General features: G+C 40.4%; 1 protein-coding gene across 1 annotated transcript in view; it reads right to left on the reverse strand.

The window, feature by feature from the left end:
- Window positions 1-1,321: 1,321 nt before the first annotated feature.
- Window positions 1,322-22,119, reverse strand: part of pappa2 (pappalysin 2) — a 63,531-nt gene continuing 42,733 nt past the window's right edge. Inside the window, exons 22-27 of the mRNA XM_062405269.1 lie at window positions 20,586-20,754; window positions 18,519-18,651; window positions 17,369-17,490; window positions 14,361-14,432; window positions 6,856-6,954; window positions 1,322-3,222 (exon numbers count right to left, since the gene is read on the reverse strand). Coding sequence (XP_062261253.1) covers window positions 3,097-3,222; window positions 6,856-6,954; window positions 14,361-14,432; window positions 17,369-17,490; window positions 18,519-18,651; window positions 20,586-20,754 — 721 coding nt within the window. The 3' untranslated portion in view covers window positions 1,322-3,096. The remainder of the gene's footprint in view (window positions 3,223-6,855; window positions 6,955-14,360; window positions 14,433-17,368; window positions 17,491-18,518; window positions 18,652-20,585; window positions 20,755-22,119) is intronic.

Raw genomic sequence — 22,119 nt, forward strand, 5'->3', positions numbered from 1 at the left:
ACGGAATTTGGGTGTGTGTGTCTGACTCTTTTGAATCTTATTGAAACAGTTTTATCTTGTGAGGTTAGCGAAGGAATCATTTTATTTCACATGAACATAAAATGTGAACATTCTAGTAGCAATGTTACTGAACTGTCCTGTTCCTCGCCTTCAACACGTGTCATGCTGGGAACTCACCTGGACAAAGATCCTGAAGTGACGTGTGTGCTCATGCCAGTTGGTGGTTCAATCCCCGGGTCCACTAGTCTGCATTCTGAGTGTCCTTGGGAAAGATACTGCACCGCAAACCCCCCCTGACCGCTGTGCTGATAATGTATGAATGGTGTGGAATAGAAAAAGTGCTGCGTATGGAAGAATGCTGTATGAAAGTGTGCATGAATGGGTGAATGCCACGTGCCCTGTAAAGCACTTTGATTCGTCACTAAGTCTCTAAAAGTAGCTATATCAATACCCTTCATATGCAAAAGTTGTTTTTGCATAATCCTGCTAACAGACAGATCACAAGTTGTGCTTTGAACTTTATTTAAAAGAAAAATTAAACCTGTATTGGATAGTACACAGTATATAACCACACAGAAAACAGTTGAGTCAGTTCTTTGGAAAGGAGGACCAAGTAGAAAGAAGTCTAATCTCATCTAATGTGTTCCCGGCTGCAGTTGGCCTTATCAACAAGGCCCGAGACCCCCACCTGACTAAGACTTTTATTCCACCCCAGATCTCAAGGATGTGTTAAATTAACACATTATATTATATCATACTGCATTACATTGCATATTGCAATCTGACACTGTTCACTGTTTTGCATTTTGCATTTCCCTTTTTACTTCACTTTTTATATCTTTTATCGCTTATATATTTTTAATTAGATATATTTGTCTAAATAAATTTTACTTTGTATAAATATTAGAAAAAGTGAGTAGATAAGGAGTAAATAGTGAGTAAATATATACTGATTTTTTTTGTATTGCTTTTCTTATGTATGTTGTATTTATTGTGTCTTTATGTTTCTATGTTCATTGTATGCACCAATAACCAGAGCAAATTCCTGGTAGGTGTAAACCTACTTGGCAATAAATACTTTCTGATTCTGATTCTGAAGCATTATGTCCACAGTGGACCGATTTCTGATCAGCGACAGCTCAGAGAAGTGTTGCACCCACTGACTTCACGAGGTAAAGTCGAAGACGTGCAGCACCTCTGCACTTTCAAGGCTTTAGTATTTCAGTTTAAAAGCCAGTGTACACTCACACACACACACACACAAAGGTAATTTCCTGTGTCAATGAACACAAACCACCAAGAAACACATTGTATGGATCGGTATAAAGCTGCTATTTATTCCATATCGAGTATAAAGAACAGTAAAATATCACAAATAACATGATTACATAGATACAATATTTGGACGGGGTACTTCAACACTATTTCTGAGAAAGGTGATGTCTCTGACTTGAACTTGACAACCGCAACTGAAGACAAAAAATAATCCGACTGGATTTCCCAAAAGTATGATCTCAGTGATTTGTGGAGCGTTGTGCGTTCCGTCCTGACACAACAGTGTTCACACTCTGTGGCTTGTGTTTGATCCAGCTCAATGTATTTTTTTTTGTGATAGTATTATATAAAATGTGCAAGCCCTGTGCACATGTTGTGTGGTAAAAATACATGTTTGTGTTACTGGATTTGTGACATAAATAGAGTGTAGATTCTGTCACTAAACTGTGATCTAGTAGATATGTTAGGTGATCCAAATATATTAGTCTGTACAGATATGTATCCTCTAACAGCTACATGTCAGGGGGAGCTGGTTGGGAGAGGGATCTGATAAAGATTCAAAGTAATGCCATTTTCTGGTTTCCTTTGTTGGTCATGAGAAGGGATCCAGTTTTAACCAAAACATTTTGTGTAGTGGTACTGAAATAATTCTATACTCATTAGTCTTCTGTGATGCAGTATTAGGGTCACATGAAGAAAGAAATATTCAGATGTGTTGAAATATTATGAGCATAAGTTGTAATACTATAATAATAAAGATGTAATTTAATGAGAAAAAATAATACTACGACAATAAACAAAAAACTACATTCTTTGGCAAATAAGCAGCATTTCAGCTCCTTCCAGATTCAAAATGGTCATTTTTTCTCGAGAAACTATGAAACCCCCTTGAACAGGTGCACGTTGGTCGACCACTACCAAACATTTCCTCCTCCACAAAAGAGGCAACTTCCTGCAAGTGTGTGTGGTTTTCAAATTTCTGATGCTTACGATACTGTGGTGATGATGAGCCAATAGATTAAGTATGTTACTATATGTGCAACTTATATTGAAGTATAAAATTCTCCACATTCCTGGTTTTAAAGCAGACAACATGTTGATCTTGTGATATTCCTGTTCTCATATGACGCACAGGCTAAAATGACTTTATTCTCGTAATTTGTAAGCCTTTTTTTCTCATAATATTACAACTTTTTTTAAATAGATCTCAGATCAATCTTTTCCATGTAAGTGGCCCTAATACTTAGTCGTTCTCTTCCAACTGGATGCTTCAGTAAACACATTTAGTATTAGTAGCTCCTTGTTGTAATGGCTGTGCATGTACTGAACACGTATCAGGCTCATCCAGTTCTTCTGTTCTGCTCGTCCCCGGGCTATTCAAGTCCAGAAAAAGAGTTGAATGCATTTACAACAGTGACTTGATCCAATTATCATGACTTGATTTGTACAGGAGTGGATAAACTGCCTCTTAACCCTATTTGAACCGGACCTCAGTGTTTTCTCTTAGTTGGGCTCCTGTTTTTCAAAACATCATTTTTACTGTTCTCACACCGATCCAGCTGTGAGGATGATCCTTAACTTTCTTAACGGGGAAAGGAAAACGTTCAAATCCACATGTCGATGTTTACACCAACGTGACTCATATGTGATGCTTTTTATCACGTCAAATGACAATAGCCTTTTACTGCACAAAGTCTAACTTCAATCACATTCTTCACATTGTAAAATGATCAAAAATGAATAATTTGACTGTTTGTTGTGCTGCACAGTCTGTGGTTTGACTGTGTTTCACACAAGTTCAGCTTCTTTTATCCCTCCATCTCACTGCATTCCTCCTCCAGCTCCACCTCCTCCTCCCGTCTTCTTGGCTTTGCTCTTATTCTCCTCGGCGTCCGGATCACGGCAAGTGCACTCATCCTGATTGCAGTCCGCCCCAAATTGAATGACCTATGAGTAAACAAGCACAACATTTAGTGCTCGGCTTCCCAGAGTCGCTGCAGATCTTTCAATCTGCTGCTGGAACGAGCGGCTCAAACTCAATGGGACTTTTCAGGCCCGTCTCGCGCAGATTTAATGTTTGACCGAACTGACAAAACCAACATTGCATTTGGTCGGTTTCCCTGTTTGAGATGATCTGAGATCAATCTGATAAAATCCTACTTCTATTTCCAGGGGAATTAAAGAGGGACAGAGAAGAAAAGGAGTACGAAAAGCAGCAGGGCAAGAGGAAATATTATATCAGGGCTTTCAACACAAGTAGAGTCACTAAAAAATGCACAAGTTGAGGAGGCTTCCCAAGCGTGCTGTTATATTTCAACTGTACCAAAGAGTGCAACCTTGAATGGCAAAAACAGACAATAAAAACTAAATTTGCTTGAAATGGCAGAGCAGCTAGAGAACAGTTTTGTGCTGAAAGCTAAGTACTGCTTAGTAACCTGAGAGTGGTCTTAGATTTGTTGTGTTTCCTCACAGTTTCAAAGAGAACTCCTACAGCCCCCTGGAGGCAGATAAAGTGCACAATGTCAAATCATTCAACGTGGCCTCTGAATGGCAAGAAACCTTGAGGGTCTGTGGAAGAGGGAGGGAGGAACGCACCGCCATGGAGGTGAACGGATGAACACATGTTAAGAATCAACAACAAGAGGCTTCCAGCTCTTGTCTAGGAAGCGAGCCATCACCACAGGTTGCAAAATAAACTCTGGTGCCCCGCGAAGCAGTCTGTTGCAAGAAATGTAAACATTAGCTCCCGGAGAGACGGAGTGAGAGAAAGATTGAGAGAAGGGAAGGGAGAGGGAGAGCGCCGGGTGGGAGGCAGAGAAAGAGAAAAAAGGATGACGGCAAGGGAGGTGAGAGTGAGAGTGGGAGTTAGCAGCTTGTCGATTGCGTAGGCTTTTCTTTAAAGGCCCGGTGATGGCTTCACTGACGGCTCTGGACGGGCCGCACAAGGCCGAGTTTCACCTGAACCGTCCCATTTAAGCTAAACTGATGCTTCCACTAAATGTTTCCTCAACAGCTTCATCTTGATTCAATGACGCCTCCTATACCTGCCAACAACCCTTGGATGGGCAAAGCCTGTTGTTGCCTCAGCCCTGGAAACAAAAGTCTTTTGGCTTAGTTGCCTCAATGCTGTTTACTGCAACTTCTTCACGAACAGAATTCTTGTGGAAGAAACAGTTCAAAGTAATGAATTCAACCTTGCATCAACTAAAACGTAATAAAACATGGTCTAATAGTCTTTGCTGCTTTTACTACTATGGCCCTCTGTCAGGAGAAAACCGACTCAAGTTCACAAATCAGAGGGAGGTTGTGTGTCTGCTCATCTTTTCCTCTGGACCTTTGCCCTGTTGACCAATGACTGGATTCACACCTGAATCCTCTCTCGTCTATCCTTCCCTCCTGTCACTGCTGCTAGTATCGCTGTATATAAAACAAATGCCGTGTGGTCCTGTTTGACTCATCCAGACCCACACAGATATGAACTTTCATATAATCTGATGTAGCTCAGATTCATGCGGCTTATATTGCCAGGAAAAATCTCTGTAGTGGCCTTGATTCTTGCAGAATAATGTGAAAAGTCTTACTGGACTCAGCGTGTGTGTGTTTGTAATGATGAGTATTGAAACTGTGGCAAATTGACACAAAAGTGGCAAACTGACTCGTGACTTTTCTCTTGCGTAGCGTCAGAGAAATCATGTAGAGTAGCTCATGGTGGGGTAAAGACCTGTAATTTCCCAACCCTGCTTACGTCAAACCACACCGAAACAGAGGGTACTGTAAACAGGCCCACCATCCACCCCCGCATTACCGCCAGCCGCTCCATCACTCTGCTGGAGCCCGCGGTGGCAATCAGGATGCAGACTCTCGCCGCCGCTTAGTTCACTTCCTAAGAACGACCCCTGCACGCCCAGCTGCCGTTTTACAGTGGCCGAGCAAACCGCGGATCGTCAGACACCTCGCCGCTCCCCACCCTCGTACCCCTACCGCCCCATTCCTCCTGTAAAAGAGCAGTTAGTGGCAGTCTGGCAGCTCATTTATTATGACGGCAGCCACACACTCACTGAACTCCTCTGTTTAGGAAGGAGCTGCCAGTGAGTCATGGCGTGCCACGGACGTGAAGAAGACAGCTGGGGGCTCGGCCAACTGTAGGCCATAGGAGTTAATGGGCAGGGCCCCCTGAAGACGTGTCATGAATAAGTGGCTGTACAGTAGCCAAATAGGGTATAGTAAGAAGGAGGGGGGGGCGAGTTAATTCATAACTGTCCACATGGGAGAGACGTTTTAGTGCAGGCAAAGAAAAATAGGAAAGAAGACGTTTTAATGCATAAGCAGCTGAGGGAGTGAGCGGCCTGGTTTCCACCACTTGACCCACCCTTAGTAATATTCATACCATTCCTCCCAGTATTTACATGAAATATTTGCATCTTGTTGCGAGCACGAACAAGTTATTCCCTGGGGGAGTTTGTTCTGACGGATAAACACGAAGATATCTGACATATTCCTCAAACTGATTAGAGCTGCATAGGGTTATTTATGTACTACGTGATTAAATTAGATTAGATTATAGGCATCACACTTAAATATCTGTATCCTCTATGTCTTCTGCAGAAGCTTTTATATGAGTGGGTTCTTTTGGGACCACTGCCAAAATAATAGAGTTGGATTTGTACTCTCATCTGGTGAAACTGTTATAAGCTGCTTTCAGACATGCACTGAACTTGACATTGTCTGGAGTGGCTCTATGTGGGAACACAAATGTCTGAGCGAGAGAAGAGAAGCCAAACACACAGACGACCTCTGCGAAGATGTCAAGAGAGTAATTGGTGATAAGAGCCGACACAAAACACGTATCCGTACAGCGGAAATTCACCTGAACGCTCAGGAGATTTTTGTGTATCTCTTGCTCCGTTGTTCACGTGAAAGGCAAAATGTCTGAAAATGGTTATAGTGTAATCGTGCAACATCACACCTGTATATTACAACCATATCCAAGTGTGTTCTCTGTCCTGAATCCTGACTAGCACCCTCTGCAGTGGAGCTACCGCTAAATATGAGAGGTGAGAAAGTGTTTACCAGCATGGGGTAGTGAAAACTTGCTTATTTACCCATTTGAGTGGAAAAGCCAGAGGGTACATGTCTGCTCTGTTGTAAGTACAGATGAGGGAGACTAAATAGGTGCAGTTGTTCGCAGGGGAGAGCGGAAAGCGGCAGGGATCTGTGTTTGTTTGTTTAGCAGAAATCTTTTGCGTAGCGGCACAGCGCTCGGGCCAAAAGAGACGGATTTCTACTACTGTAAACAGGAAGAATCTGGCTTTGGAAACCAGCTTCAGCTTCTAAGCTTGGGCTTGATTGCAAGATATGGGGCTGAAGCAAGCCAAACAACACTTGACCACCACCATTCAAAACCATGTGGATCAAAATCATAGGTCGTATTATTGGATATTTGGGTTTTTACTATTAAAACCAAATAGAAAAGCATAATTTTCAATCAATGTTTTTACACACTGGCAAAAATATAGATTTTTTTGTCGATGCTTAAAAACATAGCAGGCAGGGAAAGGAGCGCTGGAGATGTGTGTGTACCTTTCTAGTTGAGAGAGTGGACGGACAGCAGTCTCCCCTGTCGTACTGGCAGTAGGCCCGGTTGTTGGTGGTGTCGCACCAGCCGTCCCCTCCAAAAGGCTGCACACAAGTTACAAACAAGAAACTGTCAGTGGTGTGAGGAACCGATAAAACACACACAGCATGAAAGGCCAATAAAAAAAACACTCTCCCAGAAAGCAGATTTTCAGTAAGTGGCATACATTTATATTCAGTTATATTGTTTCAGAGCAAATGCCCATGGAAAAAGAGTTGGTTATATATGTTTGCAAGCAGCCTTAGGGATTTATTCAGCACATGGTTCACATGAATTCTTATTTCATGTGGTTCACACCAAAAATTCCCCAAACAGGAGTTAGCGCTTTGAGCAGCTTGACACTTCTTGCTGCATTAAGCTGCTATGATAGCGACTGGACCACATAATACATAATATTTGAAAAGCTGCTGACATGAATATTGTTTTCAAAATTGTTATTTACAGATTCATGGTTTCTTTGCATGCAATGTTGTTGCTGTGGAACATGTGACCCATCTACAAGGTAGAGGTAAAACCATCCAAGTTATCCAATGATCTACCAAATATCTCATTAGCTTAAGCTTGCATTACATTGGTCATTTCTCTAAGACATGGTATGATGTGAATTATTGATGTGATTATTTTATTGATCGTATAATCTAGAGCTAGGGGATATGACTTGAAATCAATATCAAGAATTATTTCAAACTTTTACCTCTATTATGATTAATGACCGATTATATTACGCCTGTGTCTTGTTTTTCACCACTCACACATTTATTTTGTCACGTTACGTCTCATGGTGTGTGCTGGCGAACTGTGTGCCCATGAACTGGTGAGCCAAATAAAGCAAGCACACAAATAGTTAAATTCATTACTGTTCAGCTCCTAAATTCTGATTAGTGATGTTTTTTATTGTTAACGTGTCAGCGCAGGTCAGTGGGTGGGAGTGAGGAGGGAGGACATGCAACGGTGGGATCACTTTGCTGAACCTTGTCCAGGTGTTGGCCTAACTCAGCAAAGCATCACAGGAAGGATGAGCCCATCTGATAGCCCCAAAGATGTATCCACAGTCTTTCACCTCGAACCCCAGAGTAGGTAAGAACATTATCGTGTTTATCCCTGAGTGGTTTATGCCGGAGGTGAGTGCTACAATTGTTAGGAGTGAACTGATAAGCAACTGTACACATGAGACCTGCTGCACCTGTGGAAATGGCCATTGTGAGAATTAGAGTAAAAACATATATGTCATGGTGAAGACTGAAGTGGCACGCACATTTGCGGAATTTAAGTTAAAGAGAATCTCAAACAAGTCACATTGAAAGACTTTCTTTTTTTTAAGTTTTCCACTAAACCTTGAGGGCTTTTCTGAAGTGCCAACAAAATGAAAATAAGTGCTGATTGCCAAAGATACTTTTGGCTTTCTATGGTTGGCTGATGGAGCAATTTCAAAGACGTAGTCCTCCACCTAACCTGCGCAGGGGGAGAGAACAGCTGCTGAGAAGATTTCTGCAGTTTTCTCCTCACTTCAAAGAACTCCCTACTTGACGAATCCTTTTGCCTTTCCCAACTAAACTGCCGTGGCATAAATAAATCTATTTAATCGTTCTGTTTCTGAGTAAATACTTTAGCAGCAATTGTACAAGATGCCTCACCCAAGTGACTATAGTATTTGGATCTTTGAAATACCTATAGTCTAAGACAACCTTGAATAATACGGACTTGCTTTACCTGATGTCAAGTTTTATCGGAATTCTAAAATAATAGCTGAACTTTATCGATGGTTTGATCTGGACTCTACGTGCAAATCTTTCCTGGCTGAGAAACGCAGACCCCACACTTTGCTAGCATGAGGTTAATTTCCCAATCAGGGCTCATACTGAGGTTAATTAGTATTTACATTTTCCTTCCAAGCAGCATAAACCTTACCCTCGACAGCAGCACACATACCAATGACGGGTCTTGAATTAGAAAGAGTTGGCTGTGCACCTTTGTCCCCTGTGGGTAATTCAAAGGTCAGCTGGTTTGTGTATTACCTTTATTCTGAAAAATACAACACAGCAGAGTGAACCCCCCAATATTCCACCTCTTAGCTTTGGCTTTTTTAGGGCAGCATGTACTGTCATCAGCGACTGCCAAGCTCTTCATCGGAAACATTATTAAATAAAGGTATGAATTCAAGTGAGCGCTCTTCTGTCAAGCAGCGATATATTTATTTTTTACTTCCTACCAAGTATCTGTATCATTCTTTTAATAGCACACATTTTATCATCTCCCCCTTCTTTACCCAGTTCATCCCTCAGAAAACAGCTAGGGGAGTGTGAGGTTAGTCTCTTAACTCCTTGGGACTTAATGTGTTTTTCCTCTTGACAGGAGAGATAGTTCAGCGAGTTCAAGGGTGTCAAGAGTGTGTGTGTGTGTGTTTGTGTGTATGTGGAATATTAGAAGTGTTATAAATAGTAAGAGTATATATATATATATATTTATTGCGTGAGAGCCTGAAGACAGTAAGAGGACAAGCTCTGGGAGCAAGGTTTTAGCTTTATTTCACTTTACTACTTTCTGTGGAAACCAGCTTAATGAACGGTTGTGGTTTCCTGTGTAGTTAGCTTCAGACGTGACGGCAGGATTATGAGTTGAAGGTTCTGGACCGTGTAAGCCAGTTAACTTCATCCTCCATGGAAGAGAACGCAGATGTATTCAGATGAAGTTCAGAGTAGAACTGCGAAATAGTCCCAGTGGGAAACCTCTTGACTAACTCCCTCTGGAAGTAATCCAGGAAATTCCAACATGAAGATTCAAGGAAGACTTGAGGGAAGACCTAGAGCATGCCGGTCCACATGCCGGTGAGATAATATCTCCAGAGTATCATACAAACAGGGTGGGATTCTTCTGGAACACCTTGGAGATGGGGTTAGAGAAATATAAGTTTGGCCTACTCTGTTTAGTCTGTTGCTAACAGAGAGTGGACCGGGATAAATTATTAGAATGGATGGTTGGATGGGTGGTAATAAATTCATCCATATAATTCAACGAAATTTACCAACTTGAGGTTGTAGTTGTTTCATATGGTAAATGGATTTGTATTTATATAGCGCTTTTCTAGTCTTGATGACCACTCAAAGCGCTTTACACTACAGTTTCACATTCACCCAATCACACACACATTCATACAGTGCATCTATCCCAGCACTTTGTTATTCTATGGGGGGCCATTCAGGGTTCAGCATCTTGCCCAAGGACACTTCGGCATGCAGATTGTTCAGACTGGGGATCGAACCGCCGACCTTCAGGTTGGAGGACGACCACTCCACCCCTCAGCCACAGCCGTCATATCCATCCAGACTCATAAAGTATAGGAGATGAAGACCGAATTAATTTATTAAAGGGATGAAATGTCATTTGGATTTCCTGAGTTATGTGATCTGTGAGGTCAGAGTGACCTTGACCTGTGCCCACCAAAGTCTAATCAGATCATCCTTGAGCCGAAGTCAACATTTGTGCCAGATGTCATAACATTGTGTCCAGATGTTAGTGATACATCTCATGGACAGGAATTGGACAGCATGAAGTCACAGAGACCTTGAAATCTGGTCCGTGCCAATGTTGAAGAAAATGTCTCAAAGTGTTCCCTAAATACAACGCTCAGGAGAATGGGAAGGACAGAGAACTCAAAGAAAATGAGTAGGAGTATTGTGTGATGTTTGTTCTCTATGTTTCTTTAGGTGTCTGTCATGCAAATGTCTTGTCTCCAATCCGCGCTAGCACAAAGAACATAGAGGGCCAATTGACTAAATGCAAATTTTCAACAAAAGACAAAAACATTTATTTTATTATGTTGTCGAATGTCATCTGAGCAAAGTATCTATCATCTTCTGTCTGCCTTTCGTCTGCAGTTAAACATTTGATTAAATTACCATCATACTATTTGTCTTCAAATAAACAAGTACAGCATGTCTTTCAGAGTAAACTAGAAGAACTTGCTGCGTATCCCAAACAATACTTTTTGGCAAAAGTCTTGTTTTTCAAATTTAATAACAGCAGGTGATGACGGACATTCAGCCAGTTTTAGTGCTTCAGATGTGTGTGACAGGCTTGAATCAGATCTGCTCCCCTGCACCATTCACATGGTTCAAATAGATCTTCTTCGTCCAAATGCCTCATATGAAGTGATGCATGAGTCAATGAGTATAATTGGCTCGATGTCACATTCTTATCACATCTTTGTTCTTACTGCTCCAGCAAGCATTTTAATAATGCTGCGAAAACAAGATATCACTGTTAGAAAGACATAGCAGGTGATGCTGTTTTTTACATCTCTAAAGTTTGATAAAAAAAATACAGAATAGTTCAGTCTGACAATTGAACCATGGATGATTTGTTGCTAAGATATCTAACCAGTAATGTACACTTTTTGTCAAATTAGTTTAAAGAAAGAAGGAAAGGAGAGCTAAAGAAAGTGAGAGAAAAGAAGGAAAGGGAAAGAGAGGTAGCAATGGCATCTGGATGAGATCTGGCAAAGCCCACATGCAGCACATGTGGTCCAGTATAATTTACAGTGTTGTCATGGAGGAGCGAGTTATAAGCAACTGTTTTGCCTAGCAACATTCACGGGAAGGTGGAAGGGGAAAATGTAGTGCTGGCAGGTAGGAAGAATATTTTAATACCATGAGACATCAACAGTTTATGTGTTCCATCAGTAGTTCCAGCCTTTGCTGAACCCAACAAATGAATGCCAACTAAAAACGGTCTAGGTTTATGATGTTAGAGGATTGACTGTCACTGCTGAAATGTTACTGAGCCGAGATGGACGTTATATGGCTGATTAAACTAACCTTCATTTATGACACAGACTGCCGAGCACACAAAATTCTATGAAATCAAACACGTAGTACAGCAGCCCCTTAAGCCTGCAATATTTATAATAATTCTCAATTCAAAGGTCTTGACAATTTTTAATGCCCCTTCTATTAATTGTATCGGAGGTGGTGATCAGAGCAATGGAGAGTATATCTTGAGAGTTGTTCAAAGAACCTCACTGATCAAGACGTCACCTAAACACACATCACAATGATTTTCTTTTTTCTTTTATCTCGGTGATAGGTGTTTAACAGACTATTCATAACTTTTCTGGGAGCCATTAACATCAACATCGTGTAGCCTCCATCAGTGGAATGTTATAGTTGCAGAGATGTGTTATAAAAGTATGTTTGAGGGGGTGATGATCTCCCCATAATACACAACCATCTCAGGTCAACTGCTCAAGTTATAGCAAGGGATCAAACGATAAGATAAGAATATTTAGTTAAAATGTATTTCACCCCCAGGGGACTTTTAACATCAGACTTCTTCATGGAATTTTCACTGAGTTTCAATCTTCTGTTATGAACGTATTATTATTATTATTATTATTATTATTATATACTAGATAGAAGGAAATTATGACCTGGGAGGGGTGTTTTATGAATATCTTACCAAACTGCAAGAAATCTAACAGGTAATAATGTGGATATTTTGCTCTTTACCCATGTGTTGGATGAGCAGAAATAAAGTTGTCATAAAAGGGTATATTTGAAGAACTGATTGTGAAGTTTGTAGAGTTGTGATTGAGAAGAATCATCACAAAGCCAATGCGGGTGACACTGTCATTGTTTCAAATGCATCAGGCTGGAGAATTGAACCAGCAGCGATTTCCAAACTTCTAATTGTTAGGTGCTTGAAAACCAGGAAAAGTGTGATAACAGGGATTTTTTTTTTTGGTGTTGAGGACCTATGGGTAGGACGACATCATACTTTGAACATCCTGTGTTCACACTAAAAATGCATGATCTCTGTTGTCTTTGTATCAACTTTACATTTTTATTTGATGCTCTCAGGGTGTTCACTTGTGGGATATAACTGATTGGGCAAACAAAATTTTCCAAGAGCACAAATTTGTACATACTGTATAGTGAGGGAATTAGAGACACAGTTTTGAAACAATAGAAGTGTGATTGACAAAGATCTAGGTTTGTCACGTTTCATGATTAAGACCAGAGAAGAGAGCGAGAGTGTTTATGGGCTTTTCTTCTGTACTTCCATATAAGAATCGCTTCTCTATCATTCATTCATAACATTTACACATTCCACATATGTCGACGTCTTGCCGAAGGGCTGAAGGGCACACGCAGTCTGGAAGATAAAATAACCGAACTTTCTGACTAAGGGACATCTGAGCCACACTTAAAAATATACACTTTATACACTGAAGATACAAAACTAAACAGCTAAACTTTACTGCTGAAAGTATCGTGCTGTTAGTTCCAATAAAAATAAAATCCACATGCATTTTCATTGCAAATGCTTGTTTAATTCCTGAAAAATGTGACATTGTTAACTTACAGAAAAGGGTATCCTGCTCCCTCAGGAGCTCTCGCTCGGTAGACTGTTTTCAAACTAGGCAGAATGATTTAAAAGCCTTGTGTCAGCCTGAATGATTAATCTAAATCTAACATAATCCTGTGATTAATTTATTTCCCTTTATCAGATAATCCATTAGTGTTGGCAGACATAACTCGCGTTTGGCAACGCTAGGATCCCTGAAAAAAAGCTTCTTTGGACCTATTTGAAAAGGATTCTTTTGAAGTTTTAAATGTGGGGATATCAATTTCTGCTCGAGATTTGTCATCATGATATGTGAAGCACATTGCACATCGGCTCTGGTATCTCGAGTAGTGATGACAACAGGGATACAACATGAATTGTTTCACCTTTAATATTGTTGGAGAAGTCTGGCAAGGGCAGTGGATTTAATGTGGTTATGCCCAGAAATGGTGTAATTGTTTTAAGGATTAAGTATTCTCTATCTCAGAGTTAATAAAATAGCTTTGATAATACGGGACGACAGCCAAACTGAGGTCCTCCTGACCTCAAGCGCATGCTAGGCAAGTTACGTGAGAGGAGATTATCCTTACACCTAATGTTTGTGACAAAGAAGACACCGGTTAGGCGAGCTGTGTTTTCAAAAAGTGCCTTGTTGCTCAGTTGAATGGAAACCAAAGGACAACAATTTGCCATTATCCATTATACCTGAGTCGAAAGTTGCCACTGGAATTAGTCAGAATTCCAACTGGGAAGGTCGGAGGAACCTCACAACCCCCAAAAGGATGGCTGCTTTGAGTAACAACCGTAAGTGAAATATCTAGCTTAGAAGAAGCATCAAACACTTTACTCATTCTATTCACTGTGAATGACACAAAACAATGCTGATTTATTCATATCCAGGATTCAGCTCCCAAACCTGCAACCCCCACAGACCAAATTACCTCCTGAGCCCCCCAAGGCAGTCCAACACTGATAACACTGGATGTGGATGGAAGAGTATGCTTTGTTGGCCCTCACAATACCCTTCATGGATAAGTGACAAGAAAGCACATTGGAGAAAAATATACTCCAGTCTGATGCTGGGCTGCTTGGCTCGTTTGACTCCTACCTCACATGACTGGATGCAATGGATGTGTTGAGGGTCCGGGTACCACTTCATCATCCCTGTGCAGACAATGCTCTGGAAAACAAAGCACATAACAACAGTTGATTCATGCAGTCGTAGAAAATGGATGACCACGGTGTTTGCCATTGAAAACAATATAAAAATGAGACCACTTGAGGCAGACCGTAGATTAGGATTTTGAATTGATGGACAATTATGCTCTTGAAGTAACTAAATCACATTATTCCGGATCAAAATTTGTGAAGAAATACCTACTCTGTAAACTTCCTGAACTTTATGCTTGATGAGACTGGTCTAAGAAGAACTTTTGATTTCACCTTTATGCTAAATATCCTCCAGAGCAGCTACAACTGGATCTTGTGGTGAGATTGTCTTACCACTTCTTCTCAATGTCTATTGATAGTTCAGTGAAAAAGAGTGAGTGTGGCTCGAATCTAAAGAAGCAAGCTAAGGTCATGGTAATCTGATTGACCAGAATGAATAGAAGACATTAAATTGTTCTAGAAGTGGGGATAGCCTTTGTTAAACGTCAGTCAAGTTAGCCAGCTCAGCTTGTTAACCCTTTAAATATGCAATGCTTAATGAAACATGCAGTTTCGGGTTGATTGTGAACGTATCCATGAAGCTAAATGGCAGCATTTAAATGTTGATAAAAAAAAATACCCACTGGGAAGTAGTTACCCACTTGTGGAACCTCTATATTTTTAGAGGTTCCGAATATTTTCTTTAAATGGTTATTTACAACTTACCCTTCCACCTAGCCTACAATATTTCAGAACATTATCAACATTCCTTTTTGACACGATCCGACAGAATTAAGCCTTATGAGGGTGGACGTTTTGCTGGGATTTGAGGCTATTTAACACTGTTCCCCTTGATTATGTCAGGTTCTCTTTCTAGATACTTGGTTTGTGTTAATAAACATAAGTCAAGATCATAACAATGGCTGACTCATATGGCAACACTTAGATTGTATCTGATTTCCTTTTGTTGCTACATCTTTCCACACTGCATTGTTTTACATGCCCAAATGTATTGATTACATTAATAGCATCAGACCAGATATTCTCTCTGCAGTCTTTATCATACAACCTGTCGTTTGTGGCCCGCTTTCTTTAAACCTCTAATCTAACCAGTGTAGATGGAATAAAATAAAAGACTAAAGTTGACTTTGGCAAACATGGAAATTTTATGTCAGGTTTCAATAGCTACAAACAACATTAACAGTATTGTCAGCAGCGTGTTTACAAATTATATAAACTGTGCCCCTCGTATGCTTACCATTTAGTATCTTGATGACAAAACAATATATATAGTTCCTAATTCTGTGAGGATCTATAGCAGCAGCCACATTTTTTCCCAATAATACACTAGCATCTAGCCTGCCTTACTATAAATTGTTTACAAAAATGAATTTACTATGCCTGTGCTTCCTTTCTGTTGTTTATTGTGGAAGAAAAATAATAGTTTTATACAACTAAAATTGATTTAAAAATAAGGCGGTGAGCAGATAGCTGATGGACTAATAAATATGGACAGAGAAAGTGGATCCTCCCTTGTGATTTCCTGTGCAGCCTGAACCAGCCAGGGAGTATTTGAGATAAGACAATGCCTCAATATGGCGCAAGTAACCAGATCTGCATCCAACTATTTGAACTTGGCAGGGGCGGCTTAACTGGCTGGCCGGCCAACTGACCACCCAAAAGAAAGTCGAAACTGGAGCAGCGTGGGCGACGGCGTTGATGTAGAAGCGATTCCTGAGATGTGATATTGGGTAACTTCAACGACCTTTAAAGCAGCATTCTTACATAGGCCTCAAATCTGGCCTCCCTACAAGTTTGTCCACGGTGACCTGTGTACGCCGTGCTTGAGAAATTATTTCCTAAAAGGCTTTGACGTCAACTAGGACCTTTACGCCTGATATCTGCTTGAGATTTCAAGAAATACAAAAACACTTTAGTGATAACAAATGCACTCACATACCCACGAGGTGGATTTTGTGGTATGATAGTGTGTGCTTATCTGGGGCAGCAGAGAAATGAAGACGTTTTCCTAGTAAACTCTAAAAGACTGTCTTGCAAGTAATTAAGTCAAATATCTGATATGAAGAGTTTCATATTTTTATTCTTTAATTTAAGTATTTTGGATTGCTCAGTTTTTATGTTTAATGTCTTCTTTATGTTTCTTGGGAGCATGTTGGAAATGGATTTTCACATTAAGATGTTCTTGGATTTATTTTGGCATTAATGAGGTATTGTATTGAGGAGGTTTTAGTTATTTTGCTAATATGTACGGTAACAAATCTGCTATGTTTTTAATATGTTAAAGGAGTTGTTCATGTCTTAAACTGTGAGTGAACTTCACATTGTGTTTGTATCCCATTGTGTGAGTCAGGCTGGAGCAGTAGCTCAGTTTACTCCATGTTGTTGTTGAGACCTCCAGATGTTTGGATGCATTATTCAATCCAATGGGTGTTTTTGTGTAAAAATCTCACCACTGTTTGTGAACGGATTAACTTTCATTGCGCTCTGGCCTGGTCGCATGGCAGCGAGCAAACAAAACAATAACTGTTGCATAAAAAGCTGCCAAGAATTTGCAAATGGTAGCAGAACCAGAATCACTGTCTCAATTGTGGTTATTTAAACCAATCGAACCATCTCATTTTTCACCACACCATGCAGCATGAAACAGTTTAGAAACAGGTGCAAACACATCTGCAAGCGGATAAGTAACAACCCTTCTCTGAGCTATGCATTTTTACTGAACTGGGTAAAATGGACATTCATTTGTAGCATATAACTGTAACTTTATATATTTAATAAAAGTAAAAAAAAAAAAGTACATTTAGAATTGCACTTTCACTGCCAATGATAGGTATTGCTAATTTTAAGATATATCAGCAGAGAAGACAAAGTGACATGACACCACTTGACGTGAAGTGACACCCAGTGAGGTGGTGTGACACCGTGTGACACCACGCCCCGGCTCACCTGGACTCTGCTGGGCAGCATCCAGTGCTTTAGTGAGTCTGTTGTAGTGCCATTGGGCAAAACCACTGGGTCACGCAGATCCATGTCCAGAGCCATAATGCATGTTGCGTAGCACACGGCACCTGCAAGGAAAGGGAAGATATATGAAAATCAGATAACACTTACCTCTTGCCCTGATTAGCATCTGTTAAATGTGTTAATGTGCAAACATTGAGGAAAAAAAGAGACCACATAACTTCAGGCTATACGGTCATCTGTGGTCTGCACTCTTGGCAACCAAGAGGGGAGTGTGCGTGCTTGTTTGTGTATACTTATATATTAGTGAGGACATTTTCAGCTTAAACCTTACAGAGTGAGGACTTTTCTGGTTAAAGTAGGGATATTTACCTTGTCCTCACTTTTTTAAAGGCTTGTTTGAGGGTTGCTTTTAGGGTTAGAACAAGGTTTGGGTTAGGGTTAGTAATTAACAGGCTAGGGAATGCATTATGTCAGTTAGTATCCCCACTAAGATAGAGGTACAAGAATGTATGTGTGTGCTTTTGTATAGCTTCTTTGTGAGGACCAGTTTGAGCCTACAACATACAAAGTGAGGACCTTTTTTCCGGTCCTCACTTTGTAATCCCCTTAATTGGACTGTTTGGGAGTAAAGACTTGTTTTTTTCTTTATTTATACATTCCAGCACACTAATAATGGGAGATGGATTTATTTGTCTCAGGTTTTGGATCCGCATCAAAATACACAAGATAGAAAGTCATGGGATATGTCTACTAGAGGACACAGCGGTGTGCTGTGATTGGGCAGTTACACTTGATTATCACCATCAGTTTTATGTGTCTCTACACATATTTAGACTGTCACACCGAATGTACTGTGAATTTACATGTGTGAGGTGGTCAGTGACTGAATCCTAGATCAAAGAATGCTGTCAAATATGTGTAATGGGTGTGAGAAAAGGAGAATAATATGTAAATGTTGACAAAATATGCTCTACCGCCATGATTGTTTTGAGCCTTGAGTAACAAGACAAGCCAGAGATCAGCAGGCTACTGTTAATGGCTTTACTTTGTTTGACAGAGGGAAGCAAATATAATCAGGGCTGTTTATTTAATGGATTAAAAACTCTTATACCAGAAAGAAGTTTGTGCTCACCAACATCCATCCCCTGGTCACAGCTGTACTCCACATAGTTGAGATGGGGAGGAAGGGCGCAGGATCCCTGGAGCCTGGAACACATGGTGAACTCAGCTGTCCACTCACCATCCTTTGTGCAGCGAATCTCAATCTGGAAGCAAATACGAATTCTACAATTTTGGTTTTGGTCATCAAGGGACTACACTGTCTCTCCGTAACTCCACGAAAATCATTAGATCAATTTAGATCAAGACATCCTGGTCACAATGAGATAACAATGTTGAGCAGTCACATGGAGAAATATAAAGCTCCCCACAGAGATAGGCATTGACAGAAATTGTTGTTGTAAATTGATGATGTGAAATGAATGATTTACTTGTTTGTACCCATGTGTATATGCCATTCGTCACATGAAGGACAGTAATGAGTTGTGCCTACGTTTTTAACACACAGGGCCCATATTTGACAGCTTTCTGGGATTTAATTTGAGGTAATGGTCCCCTAAGATCATATATCATTGGTTCAAAGTCGAAAAAATTGCTGCAATGTGTATTTCCGTGTCCTTTCTTCTGCCTCTCGCTGGAGCTGAGACAGAACAGGCTGTTTTTGTCTGCCTCTTGAGCCCCCCCCTCTGATTGTCTGACTGCACTTTAAGTGACCTGCGACCAGACCCATCACCGGCCTCATTCTGGCGCATTCTCTCTGGTAAACACAGCTGAAAGTCACGTTGTTATGTTTGCGTACCGCCACATATTTCCAGTCAATTACAACAGGATGTTTCTAAACGATAAGTTACATCGTCCTTTGTTCAAGTCGGCCAATGTAGGAGTAACATCCCGAGTTACAGTATGGAGTTCCACAACAGAGTAGAAATATGGAGTAAGGTCTACCTTACTCCGTACTGAGCACACCGACAAGGCACATCAGAAGAAACAAAGCTTAACCACTGGCTGAACAGTAACGTTCGTAGGAGGAATGTACATGGATACATTCTCTTCCTTGCCTCCCACCACACTGCAGTGTTTCTTCAGTGTTGTTTGTTGTGGTTAGCCTGTTGTATCTAACAAGCCGCTAGCCCAGCAACAAGTCTGGTTAGTGTGGAGGGGCGGTGGGTTCGGTTAGTGGATTGGTACCGGCTGGGTGGGGGTGAGAGACAAGTGCGATCCCAAATTACATCATACGGGGGAGAAAGTACGAAACGAGACGTTTCAATCAGATAGTCCGCTGAGCACTGTTTTCATACTTTGAGGGGACCTATCACGGATAGTTAAAGCCCACAGAATTTATTTGACACAATATGGGCCCTTTAAGCGGCTCCTATAGGCACCATGAAATTCAAATCGTACTTCTCCAGGGACTTCATAAAAAACATATTTCTTTATATTTTACAATTTCAGTCAATGTAGACATTTCCTCTAATGGACAATGCTTGTTTATACCAAAGAAAATGTGTCCTCTTGAATTTGGGCCTTGTGTCAGTGAAGCTTGACTGCAGCTAAAGCCGTGGTTGCTATGAATATTAATAATTAGATACATATTTAGACTTCGCTTCTTTTGTAGTACATCATGACCAAGATTATTGGCACCGGGTACGGTGAATCTGAGTGTCTCAGGCCAATTCCACACCTAAAAGACGGGACCATGGTCCGTCCAAACAAAAGAAGTCTTACCATTTGAATGTAGCAAATGCACAAATCCGTTTCCTTTGTTAGTTCCGTTGGTTGTGTAATATATTATTACTACCAGTAAAATTAACATTCAACCATTATGTCATCTTAGGAAAACACTTGAAGCAAATGTGAGCAGCTGGCGTTTTTTTCCTGTTTAATGCTCCCTCAACTTCCCTCATCTGGTCCAAAAGTCCAAACTACCCAAAAGTGTATTTGCATTGAAAATGAACAAAACCATGCAACCTCTTTTGGTTGCATGAAATTCTAAACTTTTGGTCTGAGGCATCACTCACACATGATATTATGGTTTTAAACTGGAAAGTCTGAAAGTCTGGACCAAACAAGGTAGGTGTGATAATCTCTAACTGCAAAACTTCTGTTTGACCCGAGAATAGACGGCAGCTGGAATTCTTACATTTTCTGTTGAGTTCGGGCACTGCAGGGTGCAGAGGGTGTCATAGAACAGGCTATTGGTGCAGGTGTACATGCCCTGGAATACATCAGGTAGGGCTGGGCAGGATATTGGATCACAACTGGTTTCCTCCCACTGACCCCCCTTATTGCACTCCAACTTGAAGTACTTCCTAAAGACAACATGAACAAATACATACATTTCTAAATTATTTGTATTCATGGCAATACGATGTCATACATGACCACATGCACTTTTTCTCCTCAGCTACTCTGCTGTCCCATTTTACTTTTACAGTTTCAATTGAAAAAAATGGATGAAGCAGAGGACCACTCACTCTACAGTAACAATGATCTCCACTGTGATGCAAGTGGTGTGTAAATGCAGCAGTATGTGTTCATATATAAATTTACATGGTTACCCATGTCAAAGGTAAAAAGCAAAAAGCTAATTTAAAGCTCTCAAAAAGCTGCTTTCCACCACTTTAACATGTTAAAGCTAATAAAGCAACAGGGGTTATTACCATGTTTACACACATAAGCGACAGCATTAGTCGTAAAGTTTCCCAGCTGCAAGTGGATTTTACATAAACATATGTTATGCCATTTTACATGGAAATCTAATGTAATACCAAACTGTAAAATGTATATTCTTCCTGGCTTCATATGATAGTAAAACTAAGCCTGTTAAAACATTTCATACACTGGCAAGTGAAGAAGTAAAAATATACATACATGGAGCATAACTCAACAATTGATTACTATTAATTCAGACTGAAAAGCTGACTCTCCTATTATTAAACCCTCATCTCATTAACAACAGCCACATTCAGTAATGAGCTGTTACCCAATGAATACAACTGGCAAAGTAATGACGAGGCCCAGTTAGCAGCGGTGTATGTTTTATTGGACCCTAATGTCAGCTTGTTCCAAGGCAGAATGTGGTTTTGCAGACGATGAACTTTCGACTGCAGCCATTGATATTTAAAACCTTGCACCTGGGGTCTGGGTGTCCATGTGATTCACTGTTATACTTTTGCATAAAATATCTGAATCGAAGGTTCTAATTTTTAATAGCAGTGCGTACTGAGAATCTAGTAAAATAAAGGAAAAGTTGGAATTTCCTGCATTACTCAAGGAGGCATGTGTGATAATACATTGCATTTTCTTAGCTCTGCTGTCTACGTAGACTTAGTTTGTATATGAACAATCTATGGTTCTGGGCTAAGTTTAAAAACTTTGTGTTCTTCCTACCAGCACAATAATCAGACCCAAGTTCACACTTTTTCAAAATAAAAGCTCTGTTATACAGCTTGATGTAAAGCAGAGCGGCAAAAACACAAACATGCTTTTACTTTGAAGAGAGATTGCCAAACAAGAAGTGATTTTGTGAATGTTGTTGCCATGATGGAGATCAGCACCCATCTTGGGTCACTCCATCTTTGTCTTAGAATTACATGGTGAAATAAAAATTATTTGTCAAATTCTCAAATTGATCAGTTTCCGATCACTTCTGTGGTTTACCCAAGAACATAGAA

Source organism: Platichthys flesus, chromosome 14 (assembly GCF_949316205.1).
Source record: "Platichthys flesus chromosome 14, fPlaFle2.1, whole genome shotgun sequence".
Classification (NCBI taxonomy): Eukaryota; Metazoa; Chordata; class Actinopteri; order Pleuronectiformes; family Pleuronectidae; genus Platichthys; species Platichthys flesus.